This window comes from Gadus morhua, chromosome 1 (genome assembly GCF_902167405.1).
Source record: "Gadus morhua chromosome 1, gadMor3.0, whole genome shotgun sequence".
Classification (NCBI taxonomy): domain Eukaryota; kingdom Metazoa; phylum Chordata; class Actinopteri; order Gadiformes; family Gadidae; genus Gadus; species Gadus morhua.
In genome coordinates, this window is record NC_044048.1 from 6,429,054 (window position 1) to 6,451,038 (window position 21,985).

Genomic DNA, 21,985 nt, shown 5'->3' on the forward strand with positions numbered 1-21,985 from the left:
ACAAACATTCAGCCCAGTGAGTTAATTCTTCTTTAAAAAAAAAAGTGTTTTTCATCTCTATTAGTAGCAGTTCATATTCATATTGAGTACATACAACTGGAATAAAAATAAGGGAAAATAGAATCCCTTACAAAAGTCAGTGTGATATTTCATGAATCCTTTATTTCTCTGAAAATGCTGATTAACATGTGGCTTTTGCCTCGTCTATAGATACTGTATGTAAAACCATTCCTGTAATTTCCTAAAAAGATCATTGTTCATTTCATTTCTCTATTCTCCTTTCGACTCTACTGAATGTCAAGATTTTGCTTTACGTCTAAGTCAATACTGAGTTGTATCACCCATGTGTTAATAAACTCCATATATACCAATACTTTCTAATAGTTAAGATTTGAAGGGACCTAGGTTGACTACAGTCAAGGTGTGATATTCTTCAGTCATTGCGTTAATCAATTGATGAATAACAGTATACGTTGGTCTTTGATATAATTGTCTTTAATCATCAGAAACACTATAGTAAAGGACAGCACTAGACAGATCTTGGTGCACCAGCATATTTTCTGTTGCACAGAATCATGGTCAGTTACTAAAAGATGGTCATTGTAGTCTTTTATGAAGTTTTAATTTCTGTGGTGAGGCTGTGGAATACATACTATTCACGTGTGTTTTTTGGGGGAGTTAATTTCCTAACATTCAAACAATCCAAATTCCTAACAAATCAAGCTGGCTAGAATCATGCAGCAGGTATACAACTTTGCCACACTGAGGTAAAGTGAATTATGACTTCCCAATAAATATCAAGTGAAGGACTTCCTTGTGACTAAAGCCATTTACGGTGCAGAAATGACTACCTTGAGTTAAGACAAGTCTTGTGAAAGAACATTTAAATTACACAATTCCAAAAAAATAAGTCTATAAGAACTGAAATAACTAAATAAAAATGTGTATTTACATCTGTATACAAAAGAATGTCCAAAAGGTTGCAATAGGTTCTTTCCTTTCATGAAACCTATTTATTACTGTTCTTTTGATATTCAAATGTGACTGAGAATATGCCTAATAATAAATGTAGATTTGTCGATTAATCTCTCTAAATACATTTAATAAACCGTTTGAAGTTAGTTGAAGCTCATCTGTTTAGTGAATGGAACCATTCCACTCCAGACGTGGACTCAGCTACTGTTGGTCCAGGCCTCTCACAGTGGGATAAGCAGAACCATATACGCAGTAGCAGCAAGCGGGCAGGCCCATGCCTCCCGCCGAAGGGGCATGGTTTCTTCTTTTAAAAAAGTGGATTTCCTCTCCAGTAGGTAACCGGTTGTCAGAGAGAGGAGTGGTTCTTTGCCCTGGAAGTCAGGCAGGAAGCATTTCTTGGGTACCTTTTAGAGGTCCTTTTGCTGCCATGGTCTGTGCTTAACAGGGCAGATGGTACAATTACAGTTCAGAGACTAATCAGATGTTCCAAATAACCTAAATAAGCATCTATTCTCCACCAGGCAGGGTGTGCACTCATGTAGTGGAATTTACGGGATCTGGAAATGGCAATATCTCCAACTGAAGGACTATAAAAAAATTGTATACACTTGGCAGACATGTAAGAGTGCACAATTGCGGCTCAGAGATTAAGGACGAGGGTTAAGGCACCTTGTAACCCTGATGTTTCTGTGGCCCGTTCCAGGTGAGGAGCTTTGCAAATTTTTTCACTCCGTTTATTTTGTCTGCTCCAAGAACAACACACAAACATGTAGTGTATGTGCTGCACTCTTGAAGTAACCCCCTCTAGCATTTTCCAGCACCTTAGCAATTACAGCCACTTGACCAAGTTGGCCATTTGCCCTCGTTACAGATACACATAGTGCTTCAGCAGAATAAAAACACAAATAGACACATTTCCCCACTACAAAACATGTAACGAGAACAGCGCAATATGATGTAAACCTATGAAGTTCAACATTCAGGTACGTACACACACACACACACACACACACATTTAAATATTGAAACAAGACTTGTGGCATTCTGTCCCATATCAGAGTAGAACTATGCCAGTGTGGTTGAGTTTTATAAAGTTGAGGAAGTGCATTGCCAGAGGATGCATCCAATAAGTAACTCAGGAGGGTTAAGCCATCTCCAGACAACCAGAGAACCATCAGTGGAGGGACTTTGGAGGGTTCGGTAAAAACAACAGCAGCATGGTTTTTTTGTTAAATGTTCAAGAAATCTTTGGTTATCAGAACCAAAACTCTTTTCTTCAGGGAATAAAGATTATAAATGGTATTCCAAATAAAACACCAGCCCGACCCAGATCCCATCCCCCGTTCCCTCCAGGCGGTGGGGTTGGTGGGGGGGTGCCACTAGTGAAGGGGTCATTTGGGCACCAGGCCGCGGGACTGGGGGTACAGAGGAGACGCCGGGCTGGACGGGCTGAAAGGAGACGTCGGGGCGCTCGACTTCTTGCCCGTTTTCGATCGGCTGCAGAAAGAGAACAATTAGAATTGTTAAATAGTTTGTCCAAGGACCACCTAATCCTTCAAGGTCTGGATACTCTCGCCAATATAAGTGTGATATAAACAGTAAGGGCTTTTCAGTCAAGGCCATCCAAACATGAACTAGGGCCCGTGTCCACATAGCGCCATAGTCTCCAATGAGGAGAGGGCTAATGCAGACAAACAATGCCCTAGACGGGAAGCAAATTGCTCAATACCTCATTTCACATTGTTCGTAGGGGTGGACGATATGGCCAAATACAATATGACGATATTTGATATTTTCATCTTTCCGAAAACTTTTGAAGTACAAAGCCAATTGCGTCATCAAACATAAAGCATAGTTCATGAGCCTCTTATGCTCACAAACAATAAAGAGATGCATTTCATGAAGGGACAACCTTGAACTTTAACAATGAATAACAATATGGAACAAACACACACACGATAACGCACCAATTTCCAGTATTTTTTTTTAATGAAGACAATCGCATGCAAGAATGAGTTCACATGCGAGTGTAGGCTACAAATGCAATTAACTATTAACAAGTGGAAAAACACCAACATTCTTTATTTTGCTGACCATTTGTTTTTTATTCCGACAAAACCCTTGTAAGGAACAATCCTCTGCGTCTTTCTTGTAGATCGCGCCATCTTTCAACGTCTTCGAAAATGCCACTGCAGCACTCAAGTTGATATTGCTGCGACGCCATCTTGTTTTTAAGACTCGATAAGTAGATTGGCGAACACAGAGATTGTGCCATCCGTCAACAACACGCAAGCTCTGTGTTCACCAATCTACTTATCGAGTCTTAAAAACAAGATGGCGTCGACGGGTGAACTACTGATGGTATTGTGTGTATAAAATGTCCTTTTTAATAAACAATCTGTACACTTACAAAGTTATCAATGCCTCGGTTTCTATTTTAAGACCCTTATACTACCAAAGAAGTGTCGGGCTACTTCTAGCCTTTTAAGTGGTTTAAAATAGCAATTTAGTTTCTACCATAACACATGCCCCCATCGTTCCAAGTTTATAGCGTTTGGTAGAATCGGCTAAAAACAGCCAACATAAGAATGAGTCTATATTCACTTTTTTGCTCCAAAACGAACATTCCAACTCGTTATCAAACCAAACATATCCCAAATCCATTTTACAGCGGATTTCTCCTTTAACTTTCCGAACATGGGATGAGACAAAATTCTGGACCTTATATCCACAAACTGCACCAAATCTGCAAAATGTGCTCTCCTACCATCCCGGTCATCCAAGTCACAGGCCTTTACCCTCCACTTTTCTTTTATCCTGTGGGGAAGCTTTGCCAAGATGGCCTTCATATTGGTGGCATGATCCATTTCCTCCATTGTATCCATAGCATTTAAACAACCACTGAGAAACACAGAAAATCCCTTTAAAGCTTCAGGGTCTTTCACTTTAATGGATGGCCAGCTGAGCGCTTTATCGATGTAGGCTGTAGCAATCCTGTAGTCATCTCCAAAGTGTTTTTTCAACAACCTCTTGGCCTCTGCAGATCCTTTGTCCGGTTGCATATATTGACAACTTCGCACAAGCTCTCTTGGTTGGCCAGTTGTAAACTACTCTAGAAAGTAGAGTCTGTCTTTACTGTTTTCAGTTCTCTCTTCAATTCCGTGCTCAAAGGCCCTTATGAAAAACAGATAATCCAATGGATCTCCTTTGAACACAGATGTGCTGAGTGGTGGTAACAAAGACAGGCTCTGTTGTTTCACTAGAGCTTCCGTAATCATATTTTGTTTTTGCATGACGTTTGCCAGATTGTTGAGGTCCATATGTCCTTGGATAGAAAATATCTGCTAGTCTTGAGGCTTGATCGGGTAACATGGTATAGGGTGGATGATATGTTCAGCCTTTAAATAAGCAACAGCTCTCATGTCTTTCTGTGGCTGTGTTATGGGAGGAGTTATGTCTTGCAGAGGTCTGTTGACAGCCTTAACAGTTTCATTAGAATTTAACTTTGCTGTTTTCCTACATACAGCACTCTGTTCCACATGCACTCGTAAATTAGAACTTGCACTCTTTTTCCATTTATTTTTGTGCATATACACTTGCATCTAAAATCAAAAGTGTTCCTTCCAAATATACATTCACCATGTCCATTGACTGAGGCTGAGCAATGTATGAGTCTTCATACTCATTGATGATGTTCAACTTAGCAGCATTTGCTGCAATCTCAGTTTCCAAATCTAAATTCTCTTTCCTGGCTTTGAGGAGCTCTTCTTCCTTTTCAAGTTCTTGCCTTCATTCCAGTCCGGCAGCTCTTACCCTCAATTCCACTCTTTTGCTTTCCAATTTGAGCCTGCTAGATAAGACAGAATGTTTAGAGAAGCGGCCAGATCTTGTTGTTTTTTGTGAGCAATTTTTGTGAGATTTTTGTGAGCACTTTTTATGTTGAAAAACACCGTCTTGAGGGTCATCATCATTGCATTCATCAGCATCAATTTCACTCTGCTTATTTGTAATTCATTCATTCAAATTCAGTCATTTTGGGTTTCCACCATTCATTTGCTCCTTTTCGGCATCCTCAGCCGACAATAAAGCTTTCACAGATTCATTTAATTCCTGCAATTCCACACAGCTTTTCAAAATCATTTTCCACTTTGGATTTAACCAGTTCAACATTGGAAAATATTTTCAATCAGTTTTATCAATTCATTGTTTCTTTTTGTTATGAATGCCAGTTGTTCTGGATGTTCTCAATTGATTGAGTTTTTCAACCAGTGCATCGTCAATGTCACTTTCAAAACTTTGCAAATCCTCAACGATCCTCCTTATTCAATCTAAAACACAGCAGATGAGAATCAACAGAGAATTCAAGTTCAAATTCTGTGAACCTTTGAGAAAGCATTGCTGTAGTCACACGTAGATGAACCAACCTCAAGCGGTCAAGAGTTAGTCAGTTAATTTGGAAGAGTATAAATGAAGTACTCAACAGTCATTTACTTTTACAAATCACACTAATGTTTGTGTCTGCGTACGCTGCTGTTAGATGTGTCAGATATGTGTGAGAAGAAGGAATTGCTATGATGTTGAACAGGTAGCTAAGGAGCTAACCTGGCTAGCTTTCATGAAACAGACAACAAAGCACACAAGACAACAGCTTCTTTCAGCGTTTAAAATAATTACAAATCATGGAACTGATTGGGCCTGTAAACTAAATAAATAACACCACATGACTTCCATTTTCCAAAAAGGAACATTAACTGTATTAGAATTAGGACTCGCTCGATGAGAAGTCCTCCTTCTGAGCGAGACTTTGTTGGACAGGATAACAAACTGACCAGATCAAGCTGAAATCAGTTGTATTTCTCTTCCATTATGGTAGAATACCATCTGAGCCCGTCAGTGGTGAAGCCCTTTTAGAGGACGTACAATGATTGGCCGCAATCGCCCAAAAGGGATTACGACTGGAGCAATCTCGCTACTGGCCTCCTCTCAAAGTGTGTGTTCACATTAGCCCCCTACGCCCTAAAGGAGAGTTCATTGGCTACAGACATTCTTCTTTAAGAGTCACAGATGGGCACATTCTACTTTTATCCCCCATTCGTTTCCTCAACCAAAGGCAGCTTGTATTGTTATCAACCTATCGACAGCAGGTGGTGATATCAGTTCCTTTATTGAATGTACATGCAAATTGTAAGCTGGGTGTGATTTAGTAAATTCATATATTTGACATTTTCAAAAGAAAACGGGAATAAATTATTTCCACAATAAAATAAAGACAGTATCCTAAATGTTCATTCTGCACTCAAAGAGCAAGGAGGGGCCAAATTCTATTTTTGTTTTACTTAAACGTGTACACTCTTATACTGTGTGTAATGGCTGCCATTTCAAATAGAAAAAGAATGGTATAAAGCAATGAACCAGGAAAGAGGGGTCGACCAGGCAGGGCCCTGGCGGTCTTACCCTGACTTGGGCTTCCTGAGGCTGCCTCCGGCGCTGGCGGGGCTGGCCCCTCCCGTCAGCCCCAGGCTGCTGTGGAAGCCCGAGGCGTCCACCTGGATCTCGTCCTCGTCTCGGAGGGCCGCCTCCAGGGCCGCCGCCACGTTTGGGGCGATGGCCGGCTCCTCGTAGTCCCTGGTGGTCCGCTCAGGCAGGTCCATCTCCAGCTTCAGGAGGTTCTCAGCCTACCAGAAACACAGTGACCAGGGGGCTGTTGACCTTATGACCCCACAGTGACCAGGGGACTGTTGACCTTATGACCCTACAGAAACACAGTGACCAGGGGGCTGTTAACCTTATGACCCCACAGTGACCAGGGGACTGTTGACCTTATGACCCCACAGTGACCAGGGGACTGTTGACCTTATGACCCCACAGTGACCAGGGGGCTGTTAACCTTATGACCCTACAGAAACACAGTGACCAGGGGGCTGTTGACCTTATGACCCCAGTGACCAGGGGACTGTTAACCTTATGACCCAAGTGACCAGGGGACTGTTAACCTTATGACCCCAGTGACCAGGGGGCTGTTAACCTTATGACCCCAGTGACCAGGGGACTGTTAACCTTATGACCCCAGTGACCAGGGGACTGTTAACCTTATGACCCCAGTGACCAGGGGACTGTTAACCTTATGACCCCAGTGACCAGGGGGCTGTTAACCTTATGACCCCAGTGACCAGGGGACTGTTAACCTTATGACCCCAGTGACCAGGGGACTGTTAACCTTATGACCCCAGTGACCAGGGGACTGTTGACCTTATGACCCCAGTGACCAGGGGACTGTTAACCTTATGACCCTACAGAATCAGAACTGTACAGTATGTGTCTCTGGCCCCCCCATATTCTATCGGTCCATATACCCTTAGAATGCTGTTGTCAATACTACTTCTACCACATGAGTATTTGCCCGCCCTACACCTAATCTTTCCTTACCCAAGTTCCCCTCTCTATCTTTCCTCTCTGTTCATTGATATCGTTACTCCTCAGCCCCCTGGATTTACCTGGGGTCGTAACGCGCCTGATCAAAGAAATGTGTGTAGAATGAAGATCAAATTCAAATTACTTTGAGGCTCGCTCAAGTTTTGACCCAGAGGCCATGGAAACCCTTATTGCTAGGAAGGATTGCCATGCGGGCAAATTGTTTGGGGGGGTTGGTGGTATAGACGCTGCTTCTGCGGTCTGGATAAAGGTAAGTTCTCTACACACCGACAGTCAAAGGACTGTAAAGTACTGCGTCTAAAGCCACCAGCGCCTGTTTATCCAACAGTGAATATCATTGTTTACAGTAGAAAAGTAATTAGGATATTAGGATAAGGATATAGGATAACTAATTGGATGTTTCTGCTGTTGCATTTTATTTCAAATGCAATGTATTTTTATGTTTAAAAGAATAGATGCGTGGGGCGACGGATGGGGCTCACCTTGTACCGGGCCTCGGACCTCATCACCATGGCAACACGGGCGTACTGGCTAAGAGGTCTCCTGTAGCCCACCGCTGACACAGGCCTGCACATCATCTGGTGGTTGCTGGGACACACGTTCTCAAATCAGATTCATCACAATCACGCATTGTTATCTCAAATCATTCACAGCAGTTGAGAGAAATCTATAAAAAAGTACATAGAGCCGATTCACAGTAACTCATTCAGAGAGATGGTCATTTGAGCTCAGGTGAATGTCATTTCTGAAAAATTGATAGATGAAGGGCCCCAGGCAACTGCAGCACACAATGTGATCAGTTAATAAAAGAAAGACTCATTAGCCTCTTCATCACCAGGCCTAGTTTGGTGTTTTTTTTTTTTGTTATTTGAACCAAAACAAAAAATAACACCTGTGAGATTGTTGTGCAAGTGAAATAATCGAATTGGATAAATCTTGCTAAGGGTGAATAAAGCTAGAACACAGCAGTTTAGGGTTAGAGGTTAGGGTATACCACCCAGTGCATTATCAGTTGGTCGCCCTACAGTACCACGGGGCCACCAATGCAACATTTACAATATCAACTCGAGACAAAAACATGTAGATATCTTGACATTACATTACACAGGCATTGAAGGTGAAAGGCCTTCTGCCAGGAGGCTGGGTTCAGGTTCCTTACTCCTCTAGCCGTGTGATGGCCTTCACTTTCCAGTGGTCGTCCTCCTCATCGAAGAAGGCTCTGCTTACTATCTTGTTCTTCTCCTCCATGGGGATGAAGTTTTCAATGATCAGATGCCTGCAAAGACAGAAGAACAGCACACTCTGAGAAAAAAGGCCAGAATGACCACCGATGTCAAAGACGGAGGAGAGAAACAGGATACATGTCACGTTGTGTTTCACAAGCTTCCTTTTCAACTTCCTGCCTTCATTCCAGTCCGGCAGCTCTTACCCTCAATTCCACTCTTTTGCTTTCACAAGTCAGTTCTACATTTTTTCCTTAATATAACCTATTTTTTGTGCTGTATCCTGCTGTATCCTGTTACTTCTGCCACTTTGCCGGGTGGGTCCAGCGACACCAGAGAGCTTTGTTTTAATGCATTCTGCTACCAATAGTGTCACTTGATCTCAGTAAAGTAGAAACCGAATTTGTAATACAATTCAACAAACATCAATGCAAACTACGTGAACCACGTGGCGAACAGACTGAACTCTGAGGAGTCTTCATGGAAAACACCATTTTAAAACAAGCGTTGCACTCGGTGGATTTCTGTCCTTCGTAACGTGGCTGATGTGTTGGCGCCGTGTCGTAATCAGCCCGGTGTAGCGGGAAGGGAGCAGCCAAACGGCTACAGAGCGGACGTTTAATGAATTGCCTCGAGGGGTGCTTTACTCCCGGCAGCAGGAATGTGTCAGGGTGCAACCTGGTGTTTCGTGGCGGTTCAAACAGGTGAACATTGTTTTATCTTGCATCCAAGCTCAATCAATTTCTTAAAGAGGTCTCCTGAACTAACGTTACAACCCATCACGTGTTGTTAGAAATGCTCCATTTGCAAGCCTTTTGTGTTAATAATAGTGTACTGTTGGTACCGCCTCCATGATACCTGTAGCCCTGTTTATCCTTCATGTATATACTGTCAGACTATTCAGCCGGCTAGCTCCAGCCCTCGCCCTCAGTCAGTGTCAATGGACTGGTCCAAATACCCATGTGCTTTTTCAGACCATGAGGCAAATCTTTGTGCCTATTCCTTTGTTAGGTGCCGCTATGTTGAACAGGGCACAAGTATTTATACTAAGAAACATGCCCCCCGAACGAGCCCACATTCTGCACTTTGAAACGTGCTGGGCCCTGTCATGTATTTAAACTAAAATTATAATAAGTGATTGGTGCGCACGATAAACCACTGCCAACAAAGGTAAACAAAATGTGGCCAGCATTTCAGCTGCTGAGACGAGTAGAATCTAGGGCTGAATAGTTAACTAAATGGCCGTCTGGCCGCTGGTCAATGACGCTTGTGGTGCGCCTCAATTTGACAGCCCAGCATCACAACTGGTTTTTGGTATTTGTTGCAATGTGACCTTTGGTCTGACAACACTCGTGTCGCGTTGTGTTCACTCCTGGATGATATGTGGCCCCTCTCTAAGGACATGACCTAAACAAGGAAGGGGAGACTGAACATGAACGGAAAAATTGAAATGGGAGTTGTAGGAGGGAGCAGATTTGATCACAGAAACATGCACCGTTACCACTGTTTAACAAGGTTCTACAGAAACAATTAATGATGACAAGCTCCATTAGACTGACTGATTACCCTATAACCGATCACCTTGAATGGATCCACCAGTTATTTAGAGATTAATGAAAGACAACAGATGAACAAGTGTACATATTAGATGCATCTGTGTCTTTGTTGTCTTGGTAACACAGAGCGTTGCCCTTCATTGTCCCACAAAAGGGAATCATAGAGGACCAGATTAATTCAGGCTGAGAAGTTCTCGGCACTGCAAGTGCAGTCTAACTGGGGTATGCTGACAATGGCGGTCACATTAATGTGGAAGGAATCCAGCCATGAAGGGAGCCACCATGCACTGGTTATGTGTTAGCATTCACACTTTGATCATAAGACTATTGCACAAGCATTATTATCACTATAGGTTCAGCGTAGCAAAAGGGGCCAATACTGTGAGTAAATAGCCAACTACATTTTGAAAACAATGGCCATTGAGTTGGCTCAACAGAAAGGCCTCCTACAGAATCAGTAATGACAGGAACAACGTCCGACGGGAACACAAGGGATGAGATCAGCTCAGAGAGGAGTTATTCTATCGATCTGCTGCATTGTCGGCCCTCTCCTGCCTACAATGAAAGACCACGCCCCTTCCCTTACTTGAGCTTGAGTTCCCTAGTCAGCTCGTTCTGGCTCTGCTCCAGGTCCTGCCGCTCCTTGATGTGAGCCTCCTGTACGTCCTGGATCTCGGCCTTCACCGCCTGCAGCTTAGCAAACAACTGGGGGGGGGACCACAGGCATACATTAATGAGGGGGTTGTTTAACACTATTCCTCATCAAGCACGTTCAATTGCTAAAACAATATAAACGAGGCAAATCTATTTTCTCAAATGTGGCCTAAACTTAGGCTTTATGGCCCAAACTGGAATGCAGGCATTAACTGAGCCTGGATTCAGCAAACGGGTTACGTTGAAACAGCAATCTGTATCGCAAAAGCTACAATTATGGGAGATTGAACGATAAAAAAACACTGATTAAAACTGTCGATTGAAACCAGTAATGGTTTGGGTTCAAAGGGTGAGAGATGCGCTACCTTCTTGAGCTTCTTGGTTTTGATGTCCACTTCTTGCTGCAGAGAGCTGTATGTCTCTTTTAGCTCCAGGGTCTCCTCGTCACGATTCTCCACCTGCTGTTGCATCTCCCGCTCCCGCCGTTTCTACACACACACACACACATAGAATCAAACACACACATCTCATAATTTGACGATAGCAAAAGTCATTTTTTTATAAATGATTGAGCCTTTGAAACCAAAGCGGGTGTAGCACGAGTAACGAGTGTAACTTTTTAACCTGTTCAGCGATCTCATGTCTCTTCTGCTCCAAGATCCTCTGCTGTTCGTTGGTGTGATCCACAATGTTCTTACCCCCCACCAGGAGTTTACTCTCCATGGCCTGAAGGGTGGATTAGAGCACACCGTTACATACAAGGAAGCCAAGGGCATCCCCTCTGCTCAACTAGTTCATGCTATCTTGCTTAGTTCCAATAACAAAAATAAAACAGGGATCACAGGAAGTAAGACCCGAAGGTCAGTGCATGGACAGGCACGCACGCGCGCGCGCGCACACACACAGTATATAAACCTGCAGAGGAACCAATGTCCAGGCCTTAACTTGTTCTGCTTTACTAGCAAGCCTATAACGAAGTACATGCAAAGGGCTCTGTGGCCTTGGCTCTGTATAATTATACATAACAACAAACCTCACCCACTGAAACCAAATATACGTCCTTCTTGACTCTAGTGATCTGCTCCCTTCTTCAAAGAATACTACTACGGTAGTAGGGACTAGTGTGAGATAGTACAGACACACTAGAGACATTATAGTTGGAACTTCTTACTATATTCTGTTTGCAGCAAGGTATTCCCTACTCATTGAGACGTAGCCGTCAACAGAACCATTTCAGACAAGACACAGGGAATGTCCCGGTAGCCTTAGACACGACTCATATGCTCCTTCTGCCTTTACCTTGACCTTGGCGGACAGCATCTCCCCAACCTCCTTCTCCTTCTTCAAGTCCTCCATCTTCTTCTCCTTCTCCTTGAGCAGCCTCAGTTTCTCCTCGGCCACCAGGCTGTGGTCCTCCATGATGGCCTTCCTCTCGCCCTCCAGTTTCTCCTGCTGCTCCCGCCAGTAGTCGCCCTGGTCGCCACCCTCTCCCTCCTCCTCCTCCTCCTCCCCCTCCTCCTCCTCGTCGTCCGTCTCTCCGTCCTCCAGGTCTTCCTCGTGACCGCCCTCCCCGGCCCTCCTCCCGGGCCGTCTCTTCTTCTTCTTCCCCGAGCGCCTCTCCAGCTGCTCCTTGAGCCGGGCGATCTGCTCCTGGAACTCCCTGAGCAGGGCGTCCTTGGGGTCCTCGTTGATGCGGGGCTTGTTCCGGATGTTCTTGGCTCGGTTGGAGTAGCGCAGCGTGGTCAGCGTCTCCTCCACGTTGTAGCACGCCGGCCCGATGTTGGCCACCATCACGGTGCGGGCGTTGCCCCCGAGGGAGTCCTGCAGCAGGCGGGTGAGCTTGGAGTCGCGGTAGGGGATGTGGGAGCTCCGGCCGTCCACCAGCGCCGAGATCACGTTCCCCAGCGCCGAGAGGGACAGGTTGATCTTGGTGGCCTCCTTCAGCCTCTCCCCCTGGGCGCCCGTCTTGGCCTGCCTCTCGCTGCCCGCCAGATCCACCAGGTTCAGCTTGCCCACCCTGATGTGGTTCTCCCCGTCCACGCCCAACTCGCTGCACTCGACCGTGATGACAAAGATGGCGTGGGAGCGCGAGCTGTGTTCGTTCATGTTGGTGGACCCGACTGACCGGTTCTGGTTTCCCAGGATCATGACGCGCTCGATCTCCGCGGCGCTCTTGGTAACAAACGACGAGAGGTCTTTGACATACACACCAGTGTCGGGCCTCTCCTTCAGCTCAAGACGATGCGACTGGTCCTTGGAAATCAAGTCTCTTATCTCCTCTTGGTAGATCTCAAGATAGGAAGCTCTCACTAGGTATTGTTGGTTCTGGGAGCGTGATATGTGTGTGAAGATGTGTTCAAAGGAATTGGGGATAACCCCCCTCCTCTCAGGGTCATTTCTAACCCCCTCCATAGTGTAGGTCTTTCCCGTGCCAGTCTGCCCATAGGCAAAGATTGTTCCATTGAACCCCAGTAGAACTGAATCCACCAGCTGCCTGAAGGTTTCATCATAGAGATCTATCTGTTTGGAGTTTGAATCATAGACCGAGTCAAAGGTAAAGACCTTGGGGTGTTCGTGGGCTGAGGCCAATCTGGGATTCCTGACAATAATTTGGCCAAGTTTAACATCCACAGTGACGACCCTCTCGAACTTGGTTGCCCGTTCCTTCTCGTTCATGGGCCGACAGCGGACAACCACCTTCACCGACTCGGGGCTCTTGCTCTTCGACATGGTGAGGAGGAGCCGACGAACCTCCTCTCTGGCTCCGTATCCCCACTACGATCAAGAGCAGCTTCAGTTACACTTCAATGGATGGCTCGACCGGGATATCTCTGACAAAACACACAAGGGCAGTATCAGTGTACCTGTTTAAAATGCAGGCATATTACACAAATACAAATAAATACTTAGCAATAGGTGTAATCGAAAGTGTTTGGTATAGATTTCCAAACTTGACACGACCAGGTAGCGTTAATGCGTGATGGTTTTGTTTTATTGGTAGCCACATCCACAAGTTTGAGTTAACGTAAACCATCACACACGTCAACTCCCAGTAACGTTTACCATCACACACACGTCAACTCCCAGTAACGTTTACCATCACACACACGTCAACTCCCAGTAACGTTTACCAACACACACACGTCAACTCCCAGTAACGTTTACCAACACACACACGTCAACTCCCAGTAACGTTTACCCCACATTCACACACACACACACACACACACACACACACACACACACACACACACACACACACACACACACACACACACACACACACACACACACACACACACACACACACACACACACACACACACACACACACACACACTAGCGATACTTGAGTTAATTAATCATCCAGCTGGCCTAGCAACGGCAAACAGACACCCTGCCGACAGGTCGTGTCTCTCATCTAGTAAGCGTTAAGGTAAATCTACTTACAAAAATAAGGAAAAGAACAAAGTGGATATAACGATAACAATGCAATATACATATACAAAAGACCGGCAACGAGTAACCAGTGGGTTGTAGATTACCAGTAGCCAGCCTTAGCAGTCCTCAGCTCCGCAGCCATTAGCGGTTCATCCTTGAGAACCAGGATGGAGATAAGTGTTGCCAGAGTGGGCCAGATTCTCCGCCCAACCTGCCAAGAAGAGTGGGCGAGAAATCGGGCCCAATCTGGCAACAATGATGGAAATGCCAGGTTTCAATATCTCTATCCCCCGAAAGCATCTTAGAAACATGCATTAATTTGAGCTGGGACAAGTTTACCGAATTGGATATTACATACTCTCCATCTCTCTCTATATAGTGTAGATTAGAGAAATACCACGAACAAACATTCATGCAATAATATAAAAGAAGGTCCAGTACTTCCGATACAATCGCGTCCCGTCGAATCTGGCAACCCGAAGTAAGCTCTCCTGACTGGCTCATCAGCTGATTGGATCAGCTTAAATTCTGCAGCCAAGGCTATGTTAAAAATGGAAAGAAACTTCATGCTCCAGTTTACAAATCCAGTTTTTATTTAACAATTTATTCAAGGTTATTGATTTTGTAAAAAATAAAAATTACAACTAAAACAGGTTCATCCGATTCCATTTAGGCGATAAAGTGAGAAACGTCAAGTTGAATTGCAGTACCCCCCCAATCGAAAAGTAAAAATCTGTTGAAATGGCACTGCCTATTCCTGACGTTGCGCCCAACCTTAATCTTGTAAGGGAAAACCTTCTATAAGCACTGTGGGCAACATTAGAACTTTGAAAGGGCCTCTTCAAAAAGATATCATTCTAGGAAGGTTGGAAGAGCAAAAGGTCTTGGGGAGAGTGGCTACGACATTTACTATTATTCATAGCATTTACATAGTAACACTGACTATTGTAGTGATATAAACCCTAAAAAGACCAATAATTGGCAGAATGTAGTCGTAGTGTGCAACAGTCTGTGCTAGTTGTGATGGTATGCATCTAATGCATAGAAATCAGCTGGAATGTCCACCAGAAGTGCATTGTATGTCAAAAGTGTCTTGCAAAAGTGAGACACACAACCAGTCTTTCAGACAGTTGGTAAAGTAAACTCAGCTAAAAACGAAATAAATTACAGTAATGCAAAACATTGTTTGAAAAACTTTACATTAAAAAAGCCAACTATGTATACCTGAATATGAGGATACCACTTCTTAACTGAAGTGCAATAGAAAGCAACATTTTTCAGGTGTCTGGTGACATCCAAGCAAGGTAAACTAAATGACTCTCGATGGCAGTGCAGTCCTCGCCATTTTCAACAAACCACATGTTTACCCGCACTGTCCGACTGATAACAAAAACCCTTTCCCCAGCACACACATCATCACCTGTCCTCATTGGTCACTTAAATCATCAATACTTTTTTAATTTTCATAGCTCCTCCTTCTTGTTGACTTTCCCAGGTTGGTCCATGCCAAAGAAGGAGGACGGCCGGCCATGGACGTCACGCTGTCTCTTCACAAAGGCAGAGAAAGAGGAGACACAGTTCCCAATGAAGTGGTCCGCCCGGCCCAAGATGTAGAGGTCCGTTTGGGCCAGCTCTGGCTGGAGAGTCACCACCTTGACCTGCAACAAGCCGGACAGCAGTTAGTACCAATAGGAGTTATATTAAGGGCTTTTTCAGTTTGGCAGATTTGGTCTGAACAATAGTGTCACTCAAACTTATTTTTTTAGGGATATGGTCGATGTGCATATGGCTCGCGTTTATCAAGGCTATGAATGAAAAAAGTGATGGCATTTGGGGTTTATCAAACAAAATTTAAAAATGACTTGCCAGTTACTATAAAGAATACGAGTCATACACTTGTGGCCGTCTCCGTCTTGCAGTTGGCTTGATTAATCCAGCGGACATATTGGCTCTAAGTACTAGGTTGGTGGGCATTAGGTTAAAGTTGAGTAGGTTGGTCAGATTACCCTGAAACCTGACCTTTACCTCAACTATATGGAACTTAACAGGTAGACAGACCAAGATCCATTTGCCTGGATCCCTATATAATAATTGGTTCTGCACCAGATTCTCAGCTAATGATCAAAACTAGTGGACAGGATGAAAATCATTCAAATCGGCTTGAAGTGTAAGGAACCCAATTCTACTGCTCTATACACCTTTCAATAACACCTACTGCTCTATACACCTATTGCTCTACTGCTCTATACACCTTTATCTCAATTCTATACACCTTTACATTTGGCGTTTGCTCATTCGCGTAATCGAGCAATCGTGCACAAAATACATTTCAAAGTGGACCGGCCCACTTCCCGATCTTCCCGATGTCCAGTCCCTGCAGCAGAGCAAATTCAAATCACCGGCACAACGGGCTGGGGGTCTAACACCATAATATACATAAACTATAACCGCATTTCACATTAATCGCAAATATCCGCTGTTTCGGGTTTTCCTTTGTAGGCGCGTTGAGAGGAGCGGGCGAATCCGCTGGTCTATGTATGGGAAACACTGAACGTACACACGAAACCTAACGGAATAGTGGCACAGTGGATTCACCTTCTTCTCCAGAAGCTTTTCGAGGTCCTTGCTGTAGGACTCTGAGTCGGTGGCGATGTAGACGGAGCGGGCGGAGGTCTTCCCCACCCAGAGCTTCACGGCTCTCTGGATCTCCGTCAGGTTTGGGAGGCACATGGTCAAGGTGAGAGGCAGGGCGTTCTGCCGGCTGTAGCCCACACACTGGGGCGACGCCATGAAGTGGGGGCCAGCATCCCCCTTCTCCAGCATTTTGCAAGCATTTTGCTGCAATAAAGAATCATGGACGAATTGAGGAGGAGATGTTTGTATAACTTAACAAATATTAATCAAATGACGTAACACGGTCCTTGTCTATTTATTGGATGATGAGTATAATAACCAAACACATACTTGGACTCTGAAATCTAGAAAATGTGTATGTATTTTTTATAACATGATAGATGACTAAAGCAATTCCTTGAGGATCAACATTATAATCGATGTATGACCCGATAAACATATGATTGGGAATACTTGTTCCAGCACTAGTTAGCGCCGAGCTAGTTGGTCTCACCCAGTCAATGCCGATCCTCAGATGAATGCCGACGTACGGGCGGTCCAGATGGGCAGCGATGAGCCGCTCCCCGTCTGCGGACATGCTGTCAGACCACACCAGATAGCGCTGGAGCCACACGTGCTCCTCCAGCACCGGGAACTGAGCAGGGGCCCCCGGAAGGGCCAGGACCGGGTGCTCTGAGGAAGGGTACCTACTCAGGCCAGGAGGAGGAGTCGGGGAGGCAAGCGGATAGAAAATGTTTGAAGAAATAACAAGAATAATCCTTCTAAGTGATTCAAAGAAGTCCTACTGACACAACGGAAATCAAACGCTACACTGTGCGTGGTTTATTTTATCGTGTGAGAATGATAGGCAAGCTCAATCGAAAACGCACTTCTTAATCCATTGAGGTTGATGATATGCACTGAACGCAATGCCACCAAACAATATGGATTTGTCAAAGTCCACTCCGACATGGTCCCAGAATGGACCAAATGGGTTTCCGTCCTGCAAAAAAGACCATGACAAAAAGTTAAAACAGACCATTTTTCCTAAAGATATGGCAGTTTGTCATTCAGCCACCAGGAGGGGGAGTTTCAAAGTCCACTATAAGTCATCACTAACTCACCAGTTATCAATTATACAACCATTTGTTCGAGTCTCACCTTCATGGGGCAGGATTTCTTGTCTGAACTCCTTTGTGCAGCCGTTTCAAAGCAGTAGGCGTTTCTCCGGCCCCGTGGCCAGTGTTGAGGAGCTAAATGCTGCATGAAAGCCTCTAGACTGACCACACGGTGGTATGCAGAGAGGGCTTCCAGCTGGAAGAACTGGCTGTAGGGTTCATGGACCTAGCAGAACGACACAGACTCATGTTGTATGAGGAACAGAACGAAATAGACTCATGCTATTTGATGAATAGAAAGACATAGACTCATGTTGTATGAGGAACAGAACGAAATAGAATCATGTTGTATGAGGAACAGAACGACAGTGTTTCTCATACATACTGTAGACCAATGTGTGGCACAGCGCCACAGAAACAACACTGAGCACCACAAATTGATTCTGCTTTTATTTATTAATTTTTTACGCAATTTTGTACGATAAATATCGTTCCCTTCATTCATCGCCGCAAAGCACTCTTTCTCCATGCCGTTCTCGTTCACACAAGCACGCAGAGACAAGCGCGCATACATGCCAATGGTGCGCGGGTACAATACCACTTATTATATCAACCCAAGTATCACTGATACATGCACACGTATTCGCCCGCGCCTCCTCTCAACGCGCCTACAAAGGAAAACCCGAAGCAGCGGGATATTTGGCACAGAGAAGACGGTCGGCGAGATCTGGAGTTTACCAATGTTTAGCATGATATACTGTGCTCAAACACACCTGCCCAAAAGTATTGTTGACTCAGAAGAGATAATGTTAGCCTTATGAACTCAACCTTATTGATATTGAACATCCCGCACCCTAAGTCAGCATAGACAACGCAGCAATGCGATTAACGTGAAATGCGGTTATAGTTTAGATAGATTAGGGTGTTAGACTGGGTACCCCCAGCCCGTTCTGCCGGCGATTTGAATTCGCTCTGCAGCAGGGGCTGGAGAGGGGCAATACATTTCTTTCTGTTTCCGATCCCCTATTACTGGAGACAATCACTGGAGGCCCCCCCCCCCCCCCCCCCCTCCCGTTTAGGACTCATCGTTACGTATGATGAATGTCTAATGGCCGAGAAGAGACACACAGACGAAGATGTATACTTAAGAGTTCTGAAGTTAGTGATCAAAAGATGTGTCAAAAATTACAACTGATATAGGGTACATCTTCTTGACGTATATCATTTCAAAATAAACATGTATAAAATAACTATAAACTATTGACAAAAAAATACTGATTGCGAATAACAGAGCTACCATCAATTGAAGTCAAATCATATGAGTTAATAGCATTAGTGAAGCATCCATGATGCTTCCATGATGCATCACTGACCCACATTCAGTGACCAAACCTGACCAAGAGTGGTGCCTACATAAAGGTAAGGGGGTGCGTGTTGCCTACATTAAGGTAAGGGGGAGTGTGGTGCCTACGTTAACGTAAGGGGGTGCGTGGTGGCGGTACACGATCCATGGAGGCACTGCCAGGGTGCGGTTTAACATCTTGGCGAACGCCAGAGAGCCCAGCAGGTGATCAGCCTGGTTCCCGAAGCGACCTGCGGAGAAATAGAACTCAAATGAGCCGATATTCAAACAAACCCATACACTGATGCATATTGTTTTACATGTGTAGTCCTGATGCATATTGTTGTACATGTGCAGTCCTGATGCATATTATTTTACATCTTCAGTCCTGGTGCATATTGTTGTACATGTGCAGTCCGGGAGGTCCGTGACGACGCAACTGAAGGAAAAGTCGAGTCTTAAAGTTCAGTTTATCAACAGGAAAAGTACATACAACACAGTGGACCCGTGTCGTGGACGCATTGTAACAAGAATTACACAACAGGATTTCTTCGTTGATTGCTTTTCATGCAATGAAGATGACACAAAGCGACAGAGGAGTCTCCTTATAAACTTGATAAACACTTTAGATGTTAGATTACTTCGATTTATACCATGCGAGCATGTCACGTTACACCCAGAAAGTGACACTTAAGAACATGCAAAATGGATTTACCCATGCACGGACAGTACAACACATAGCCGTTATGGTCCCAGGTCAGGTCCTCTGCCACATTTAGGCATACTTGTTGAATAAGTGCTAAAAGGAACCATGCGAAGAGGATGTTCTGTGAGGCTTGTTGATACTCCGCCATTGTGATTTAACAGACTACCCAGAATGCACCGCCCGCGTTGGTCTGCCCGACTGCTGCATTTGTCTATTGCATTTGCAGGCTATATCAATACAGTATATGAAACATAATTATGAATCCAAAAGGCTATATCAATATATTAAATATTATTATTAATCCAACAGGCTATATCAATATATTAAATATAGTTATTAGTGGCCTACAGGCTATATCAATCTATGAAAAATAATTATTAATCCAACAGGCTATATCAATATATGAAATATAATTATTAATCCAGTAATACAGTGTAAAGTTTGTGACTAGATTTGCCCTGACTGAATGCTTCTTGTGCGGACACAAATTGAAGTCGAACAATTCGAGAGATAGAACTATGGATTTTATTAAAGGCCTATTATATTATTTTATTTTGTTACATACTTGATATAGATCTGATGCCATGGATTTATATTACACACATTTTGGGATCAGCACAATATTTGTTACTTTTGTTAGTTATTTCGACCTACTCATATGAACAGTGTTCTTCATCTGGGCATTTAGCGTTCAGAAAAAGTTAAGAAAAATATTTACCATTTAGCTCTTGCCATATCTTTTCTTCAAATCAAATGATTCGAATCAGTGTATTATCTAACGATAAAGACCCTGAAGAAACAAGGAGCAGAGATTCCAGACATCGGCCATTAGGGTTGTTATTGGTGGCCAAAATGCTGACTGGGCCCAAACAATCTCACTATGAGCAGAGCAATGTTTGGAAATGGGGTGACATCATTTCTTTAATATCGTACAGTGCACATCTCTCTCCCTCTCTCTCTCTTAAGATAGTAGAAACATAATAGAAAATTGAGTAAAGGAGCTCAGTTTATGTACAATCAATATTATTAAGTATGATCCTATTAAGCTCCCTGAAACATTTCAATGAACATTTTGTATTTGTAATCCAACTTCTTCTCTACCTTGACTCATCATTCTTATTTGAATAATGACAACGCTCATGCTCCGACTGTGGCTCACGTCTGAGAGGAAATAAGGTATAGTCAATAACTATCCATACACATTATATCATCCTGGAAAACTTGAATCTATCTTCACCTCCTCGCTCAAACGTGAAACTAAGACGACCAAAACATAAGCATAATGCATCTGCTGATACACAGGGGACATTTATAGATATTCAAGAAACAAGTTTGACACTTTATTATTTTCTCCAAACCAACTTGTTGTCCTACACTAGGACCCCCCTTGGGCCACCGCATCGATGACGTGGACATAAATGGGACTGTTCCACCCATTGGCCTTATCAAAAAGAAGCAGGCTGTCTACCACCTGATACCACCACTAATCACAAAGCTCCCAGGCCCAGCCGAAAAAGAGCTCTCTTACCTCAGTCCTGGACTCACCAGTGGACCGTATTTGAAGGGAAGGATCTCAATACCATTCCTTTTATGACTTTCTTGTCATTTTTAGGCTGGTTGTTGCAATGGATTGGATGAGAACTTTACCTTTTAGGAAGGTAGTCCCACTGTGCATCAAATGTGTGATGCAGTAAGAAAACCTTCATGAGACATCCAAAGAAAGTAACAATGCTCCAAGTAAATCTATTTTTTGCCATGATTTCTCTGCTGTGTGGGTTGTCGTTGTTAAGCTATCCCTGGGCAGCAGAGTGGCATGTCACTCTTTCTGTCGCACTTGCTGTGCTCATTCATTTAAATATGTTCATCACCAGTCCTCTCTATAATGTAACTGCTCATCAGTTTTAAACAAATCAAACTGCACATAG

At 44.0% G+C, this 21,985-nt stretch overlaps 2 protein-coding genes across 3 annotated transcripts; both read right to left on the reverse strand.

Moving 5' to 3' along the window:
* Positions 1-476: 476 nt before the first annotated feature.
* Positions 477-14,481, reverse strand: kif3b (kinesin family member 3B). The gene is made up of 9 exons (XM_030362794.1): positions 14,386-14,481; positions 12,140-13,671; positions 11,465-11,566; positions 11,206-11,328; positions 10,773-10,891; positions 8,567-8,683; positions 7,890-7,995; positions 6,430-6,650; positions 477-2,472 (listed from the first exon to the last, which is right to left on the reverse strand). The coding sequence occupies exons 2-9, from the start codon at positions 13,568-13,570 to the stop codon at positions 2,367-2,369; spliced, it is 2,325 nt and encodes a 774-aa protein (XP_030218654.1). The 5' UTR covers positions 13,571-13,671; positions 14,386-14,481; the 3' UTR covers positions 477-2,366.
* A 370-nt stretch (positions 14,482-14,851) lies between these two features.
* pofut1 (protein O-fucosyltransferase 1) lies at positions 14,852-20,251 on the reverse strand. Of its 2 annotated transcripts, XM_030363104.1 has the most exons (8): positions 20,070-20,212; positions 19,733-19,793; positions 19,484-19,605; positions 18,056-18,238; positions 17,785-17,897; positions 17,409-17,601; positions 16,877-17,119; positions 14,852-15,939 (listed from the first exon to the last, which is right to left on the reverse strand). In XM_030363104.1, the coding sequence occupies exons 3-8, from the start codon at positions 19,550-19,552 to the stop codon at positions 15,745-15,747; spliced, it is 996 nt and encodes a 331-aa protein (XP_030218964.1). In that variant the 5' UTR covers positions 19,553-19,605; positions 19,733-19,793; positions 20,070-20,212; the 3' UTR covers positions 14,852-15,744. The 2 variants fall into 2 exon arrangements, with proteins under 2 accessions (XP_030218964.1, XP_030218956.1); XM_030363096.1 differs by lacking the exon at positions 19,733-19,793 and having other exon boundaries at positions 20,070-20,251.
* Positions 20,252-21,985: the final 1,734 nt, after the last annotated feature.

Bases quoted from the DNA above. Each gene is read 5' to 3' on its own strand.
- kif3b (XM_030362794.1), bottom strand. From the start codon at position 13,570: ATGTCGAAGAGCAAGAGCCCCGAGTCGGTGAAGGTGGTTGTCCGCTGT. The intron at 11,567-12,139 runs GTAAAGGCAGAA...TCCACCCTTCAG, and splicing joins TGCTGTCCGCCAAGGTCAAG to GCCATGGAGAGTAAACTCCT. The intron at 10,892-11,205 runs GTAGCGCATCTC...TCCCCCCCCCAG, and splicing joins AAACCAAGAAGCTCAAGAAG to TTGTTTGCTAAGCTGCAGGC.
- pofut1 (XM_030363096.1), bottom strand. From the start codon at position 20,208: ATGGCGGAGTATCAACAAGCCTCACAGAACATCCTCTTCGCATGGTTC. The intron at 17,898-18,055 runs GTGAGACTCGAA...TCTTTTTTGCAG, and splicing joins AGAAATCCTGCCCCATGAAG to GACGGAAACCCATTTGGTCC. The intron at 15,940-16,876 runs GTGAATCCACTG...GGCTTGTTGCAG, and splicing joins AAAAGCTTCTGGAGAAGAAG to GTCAAGGTGGTGACTCTCCA.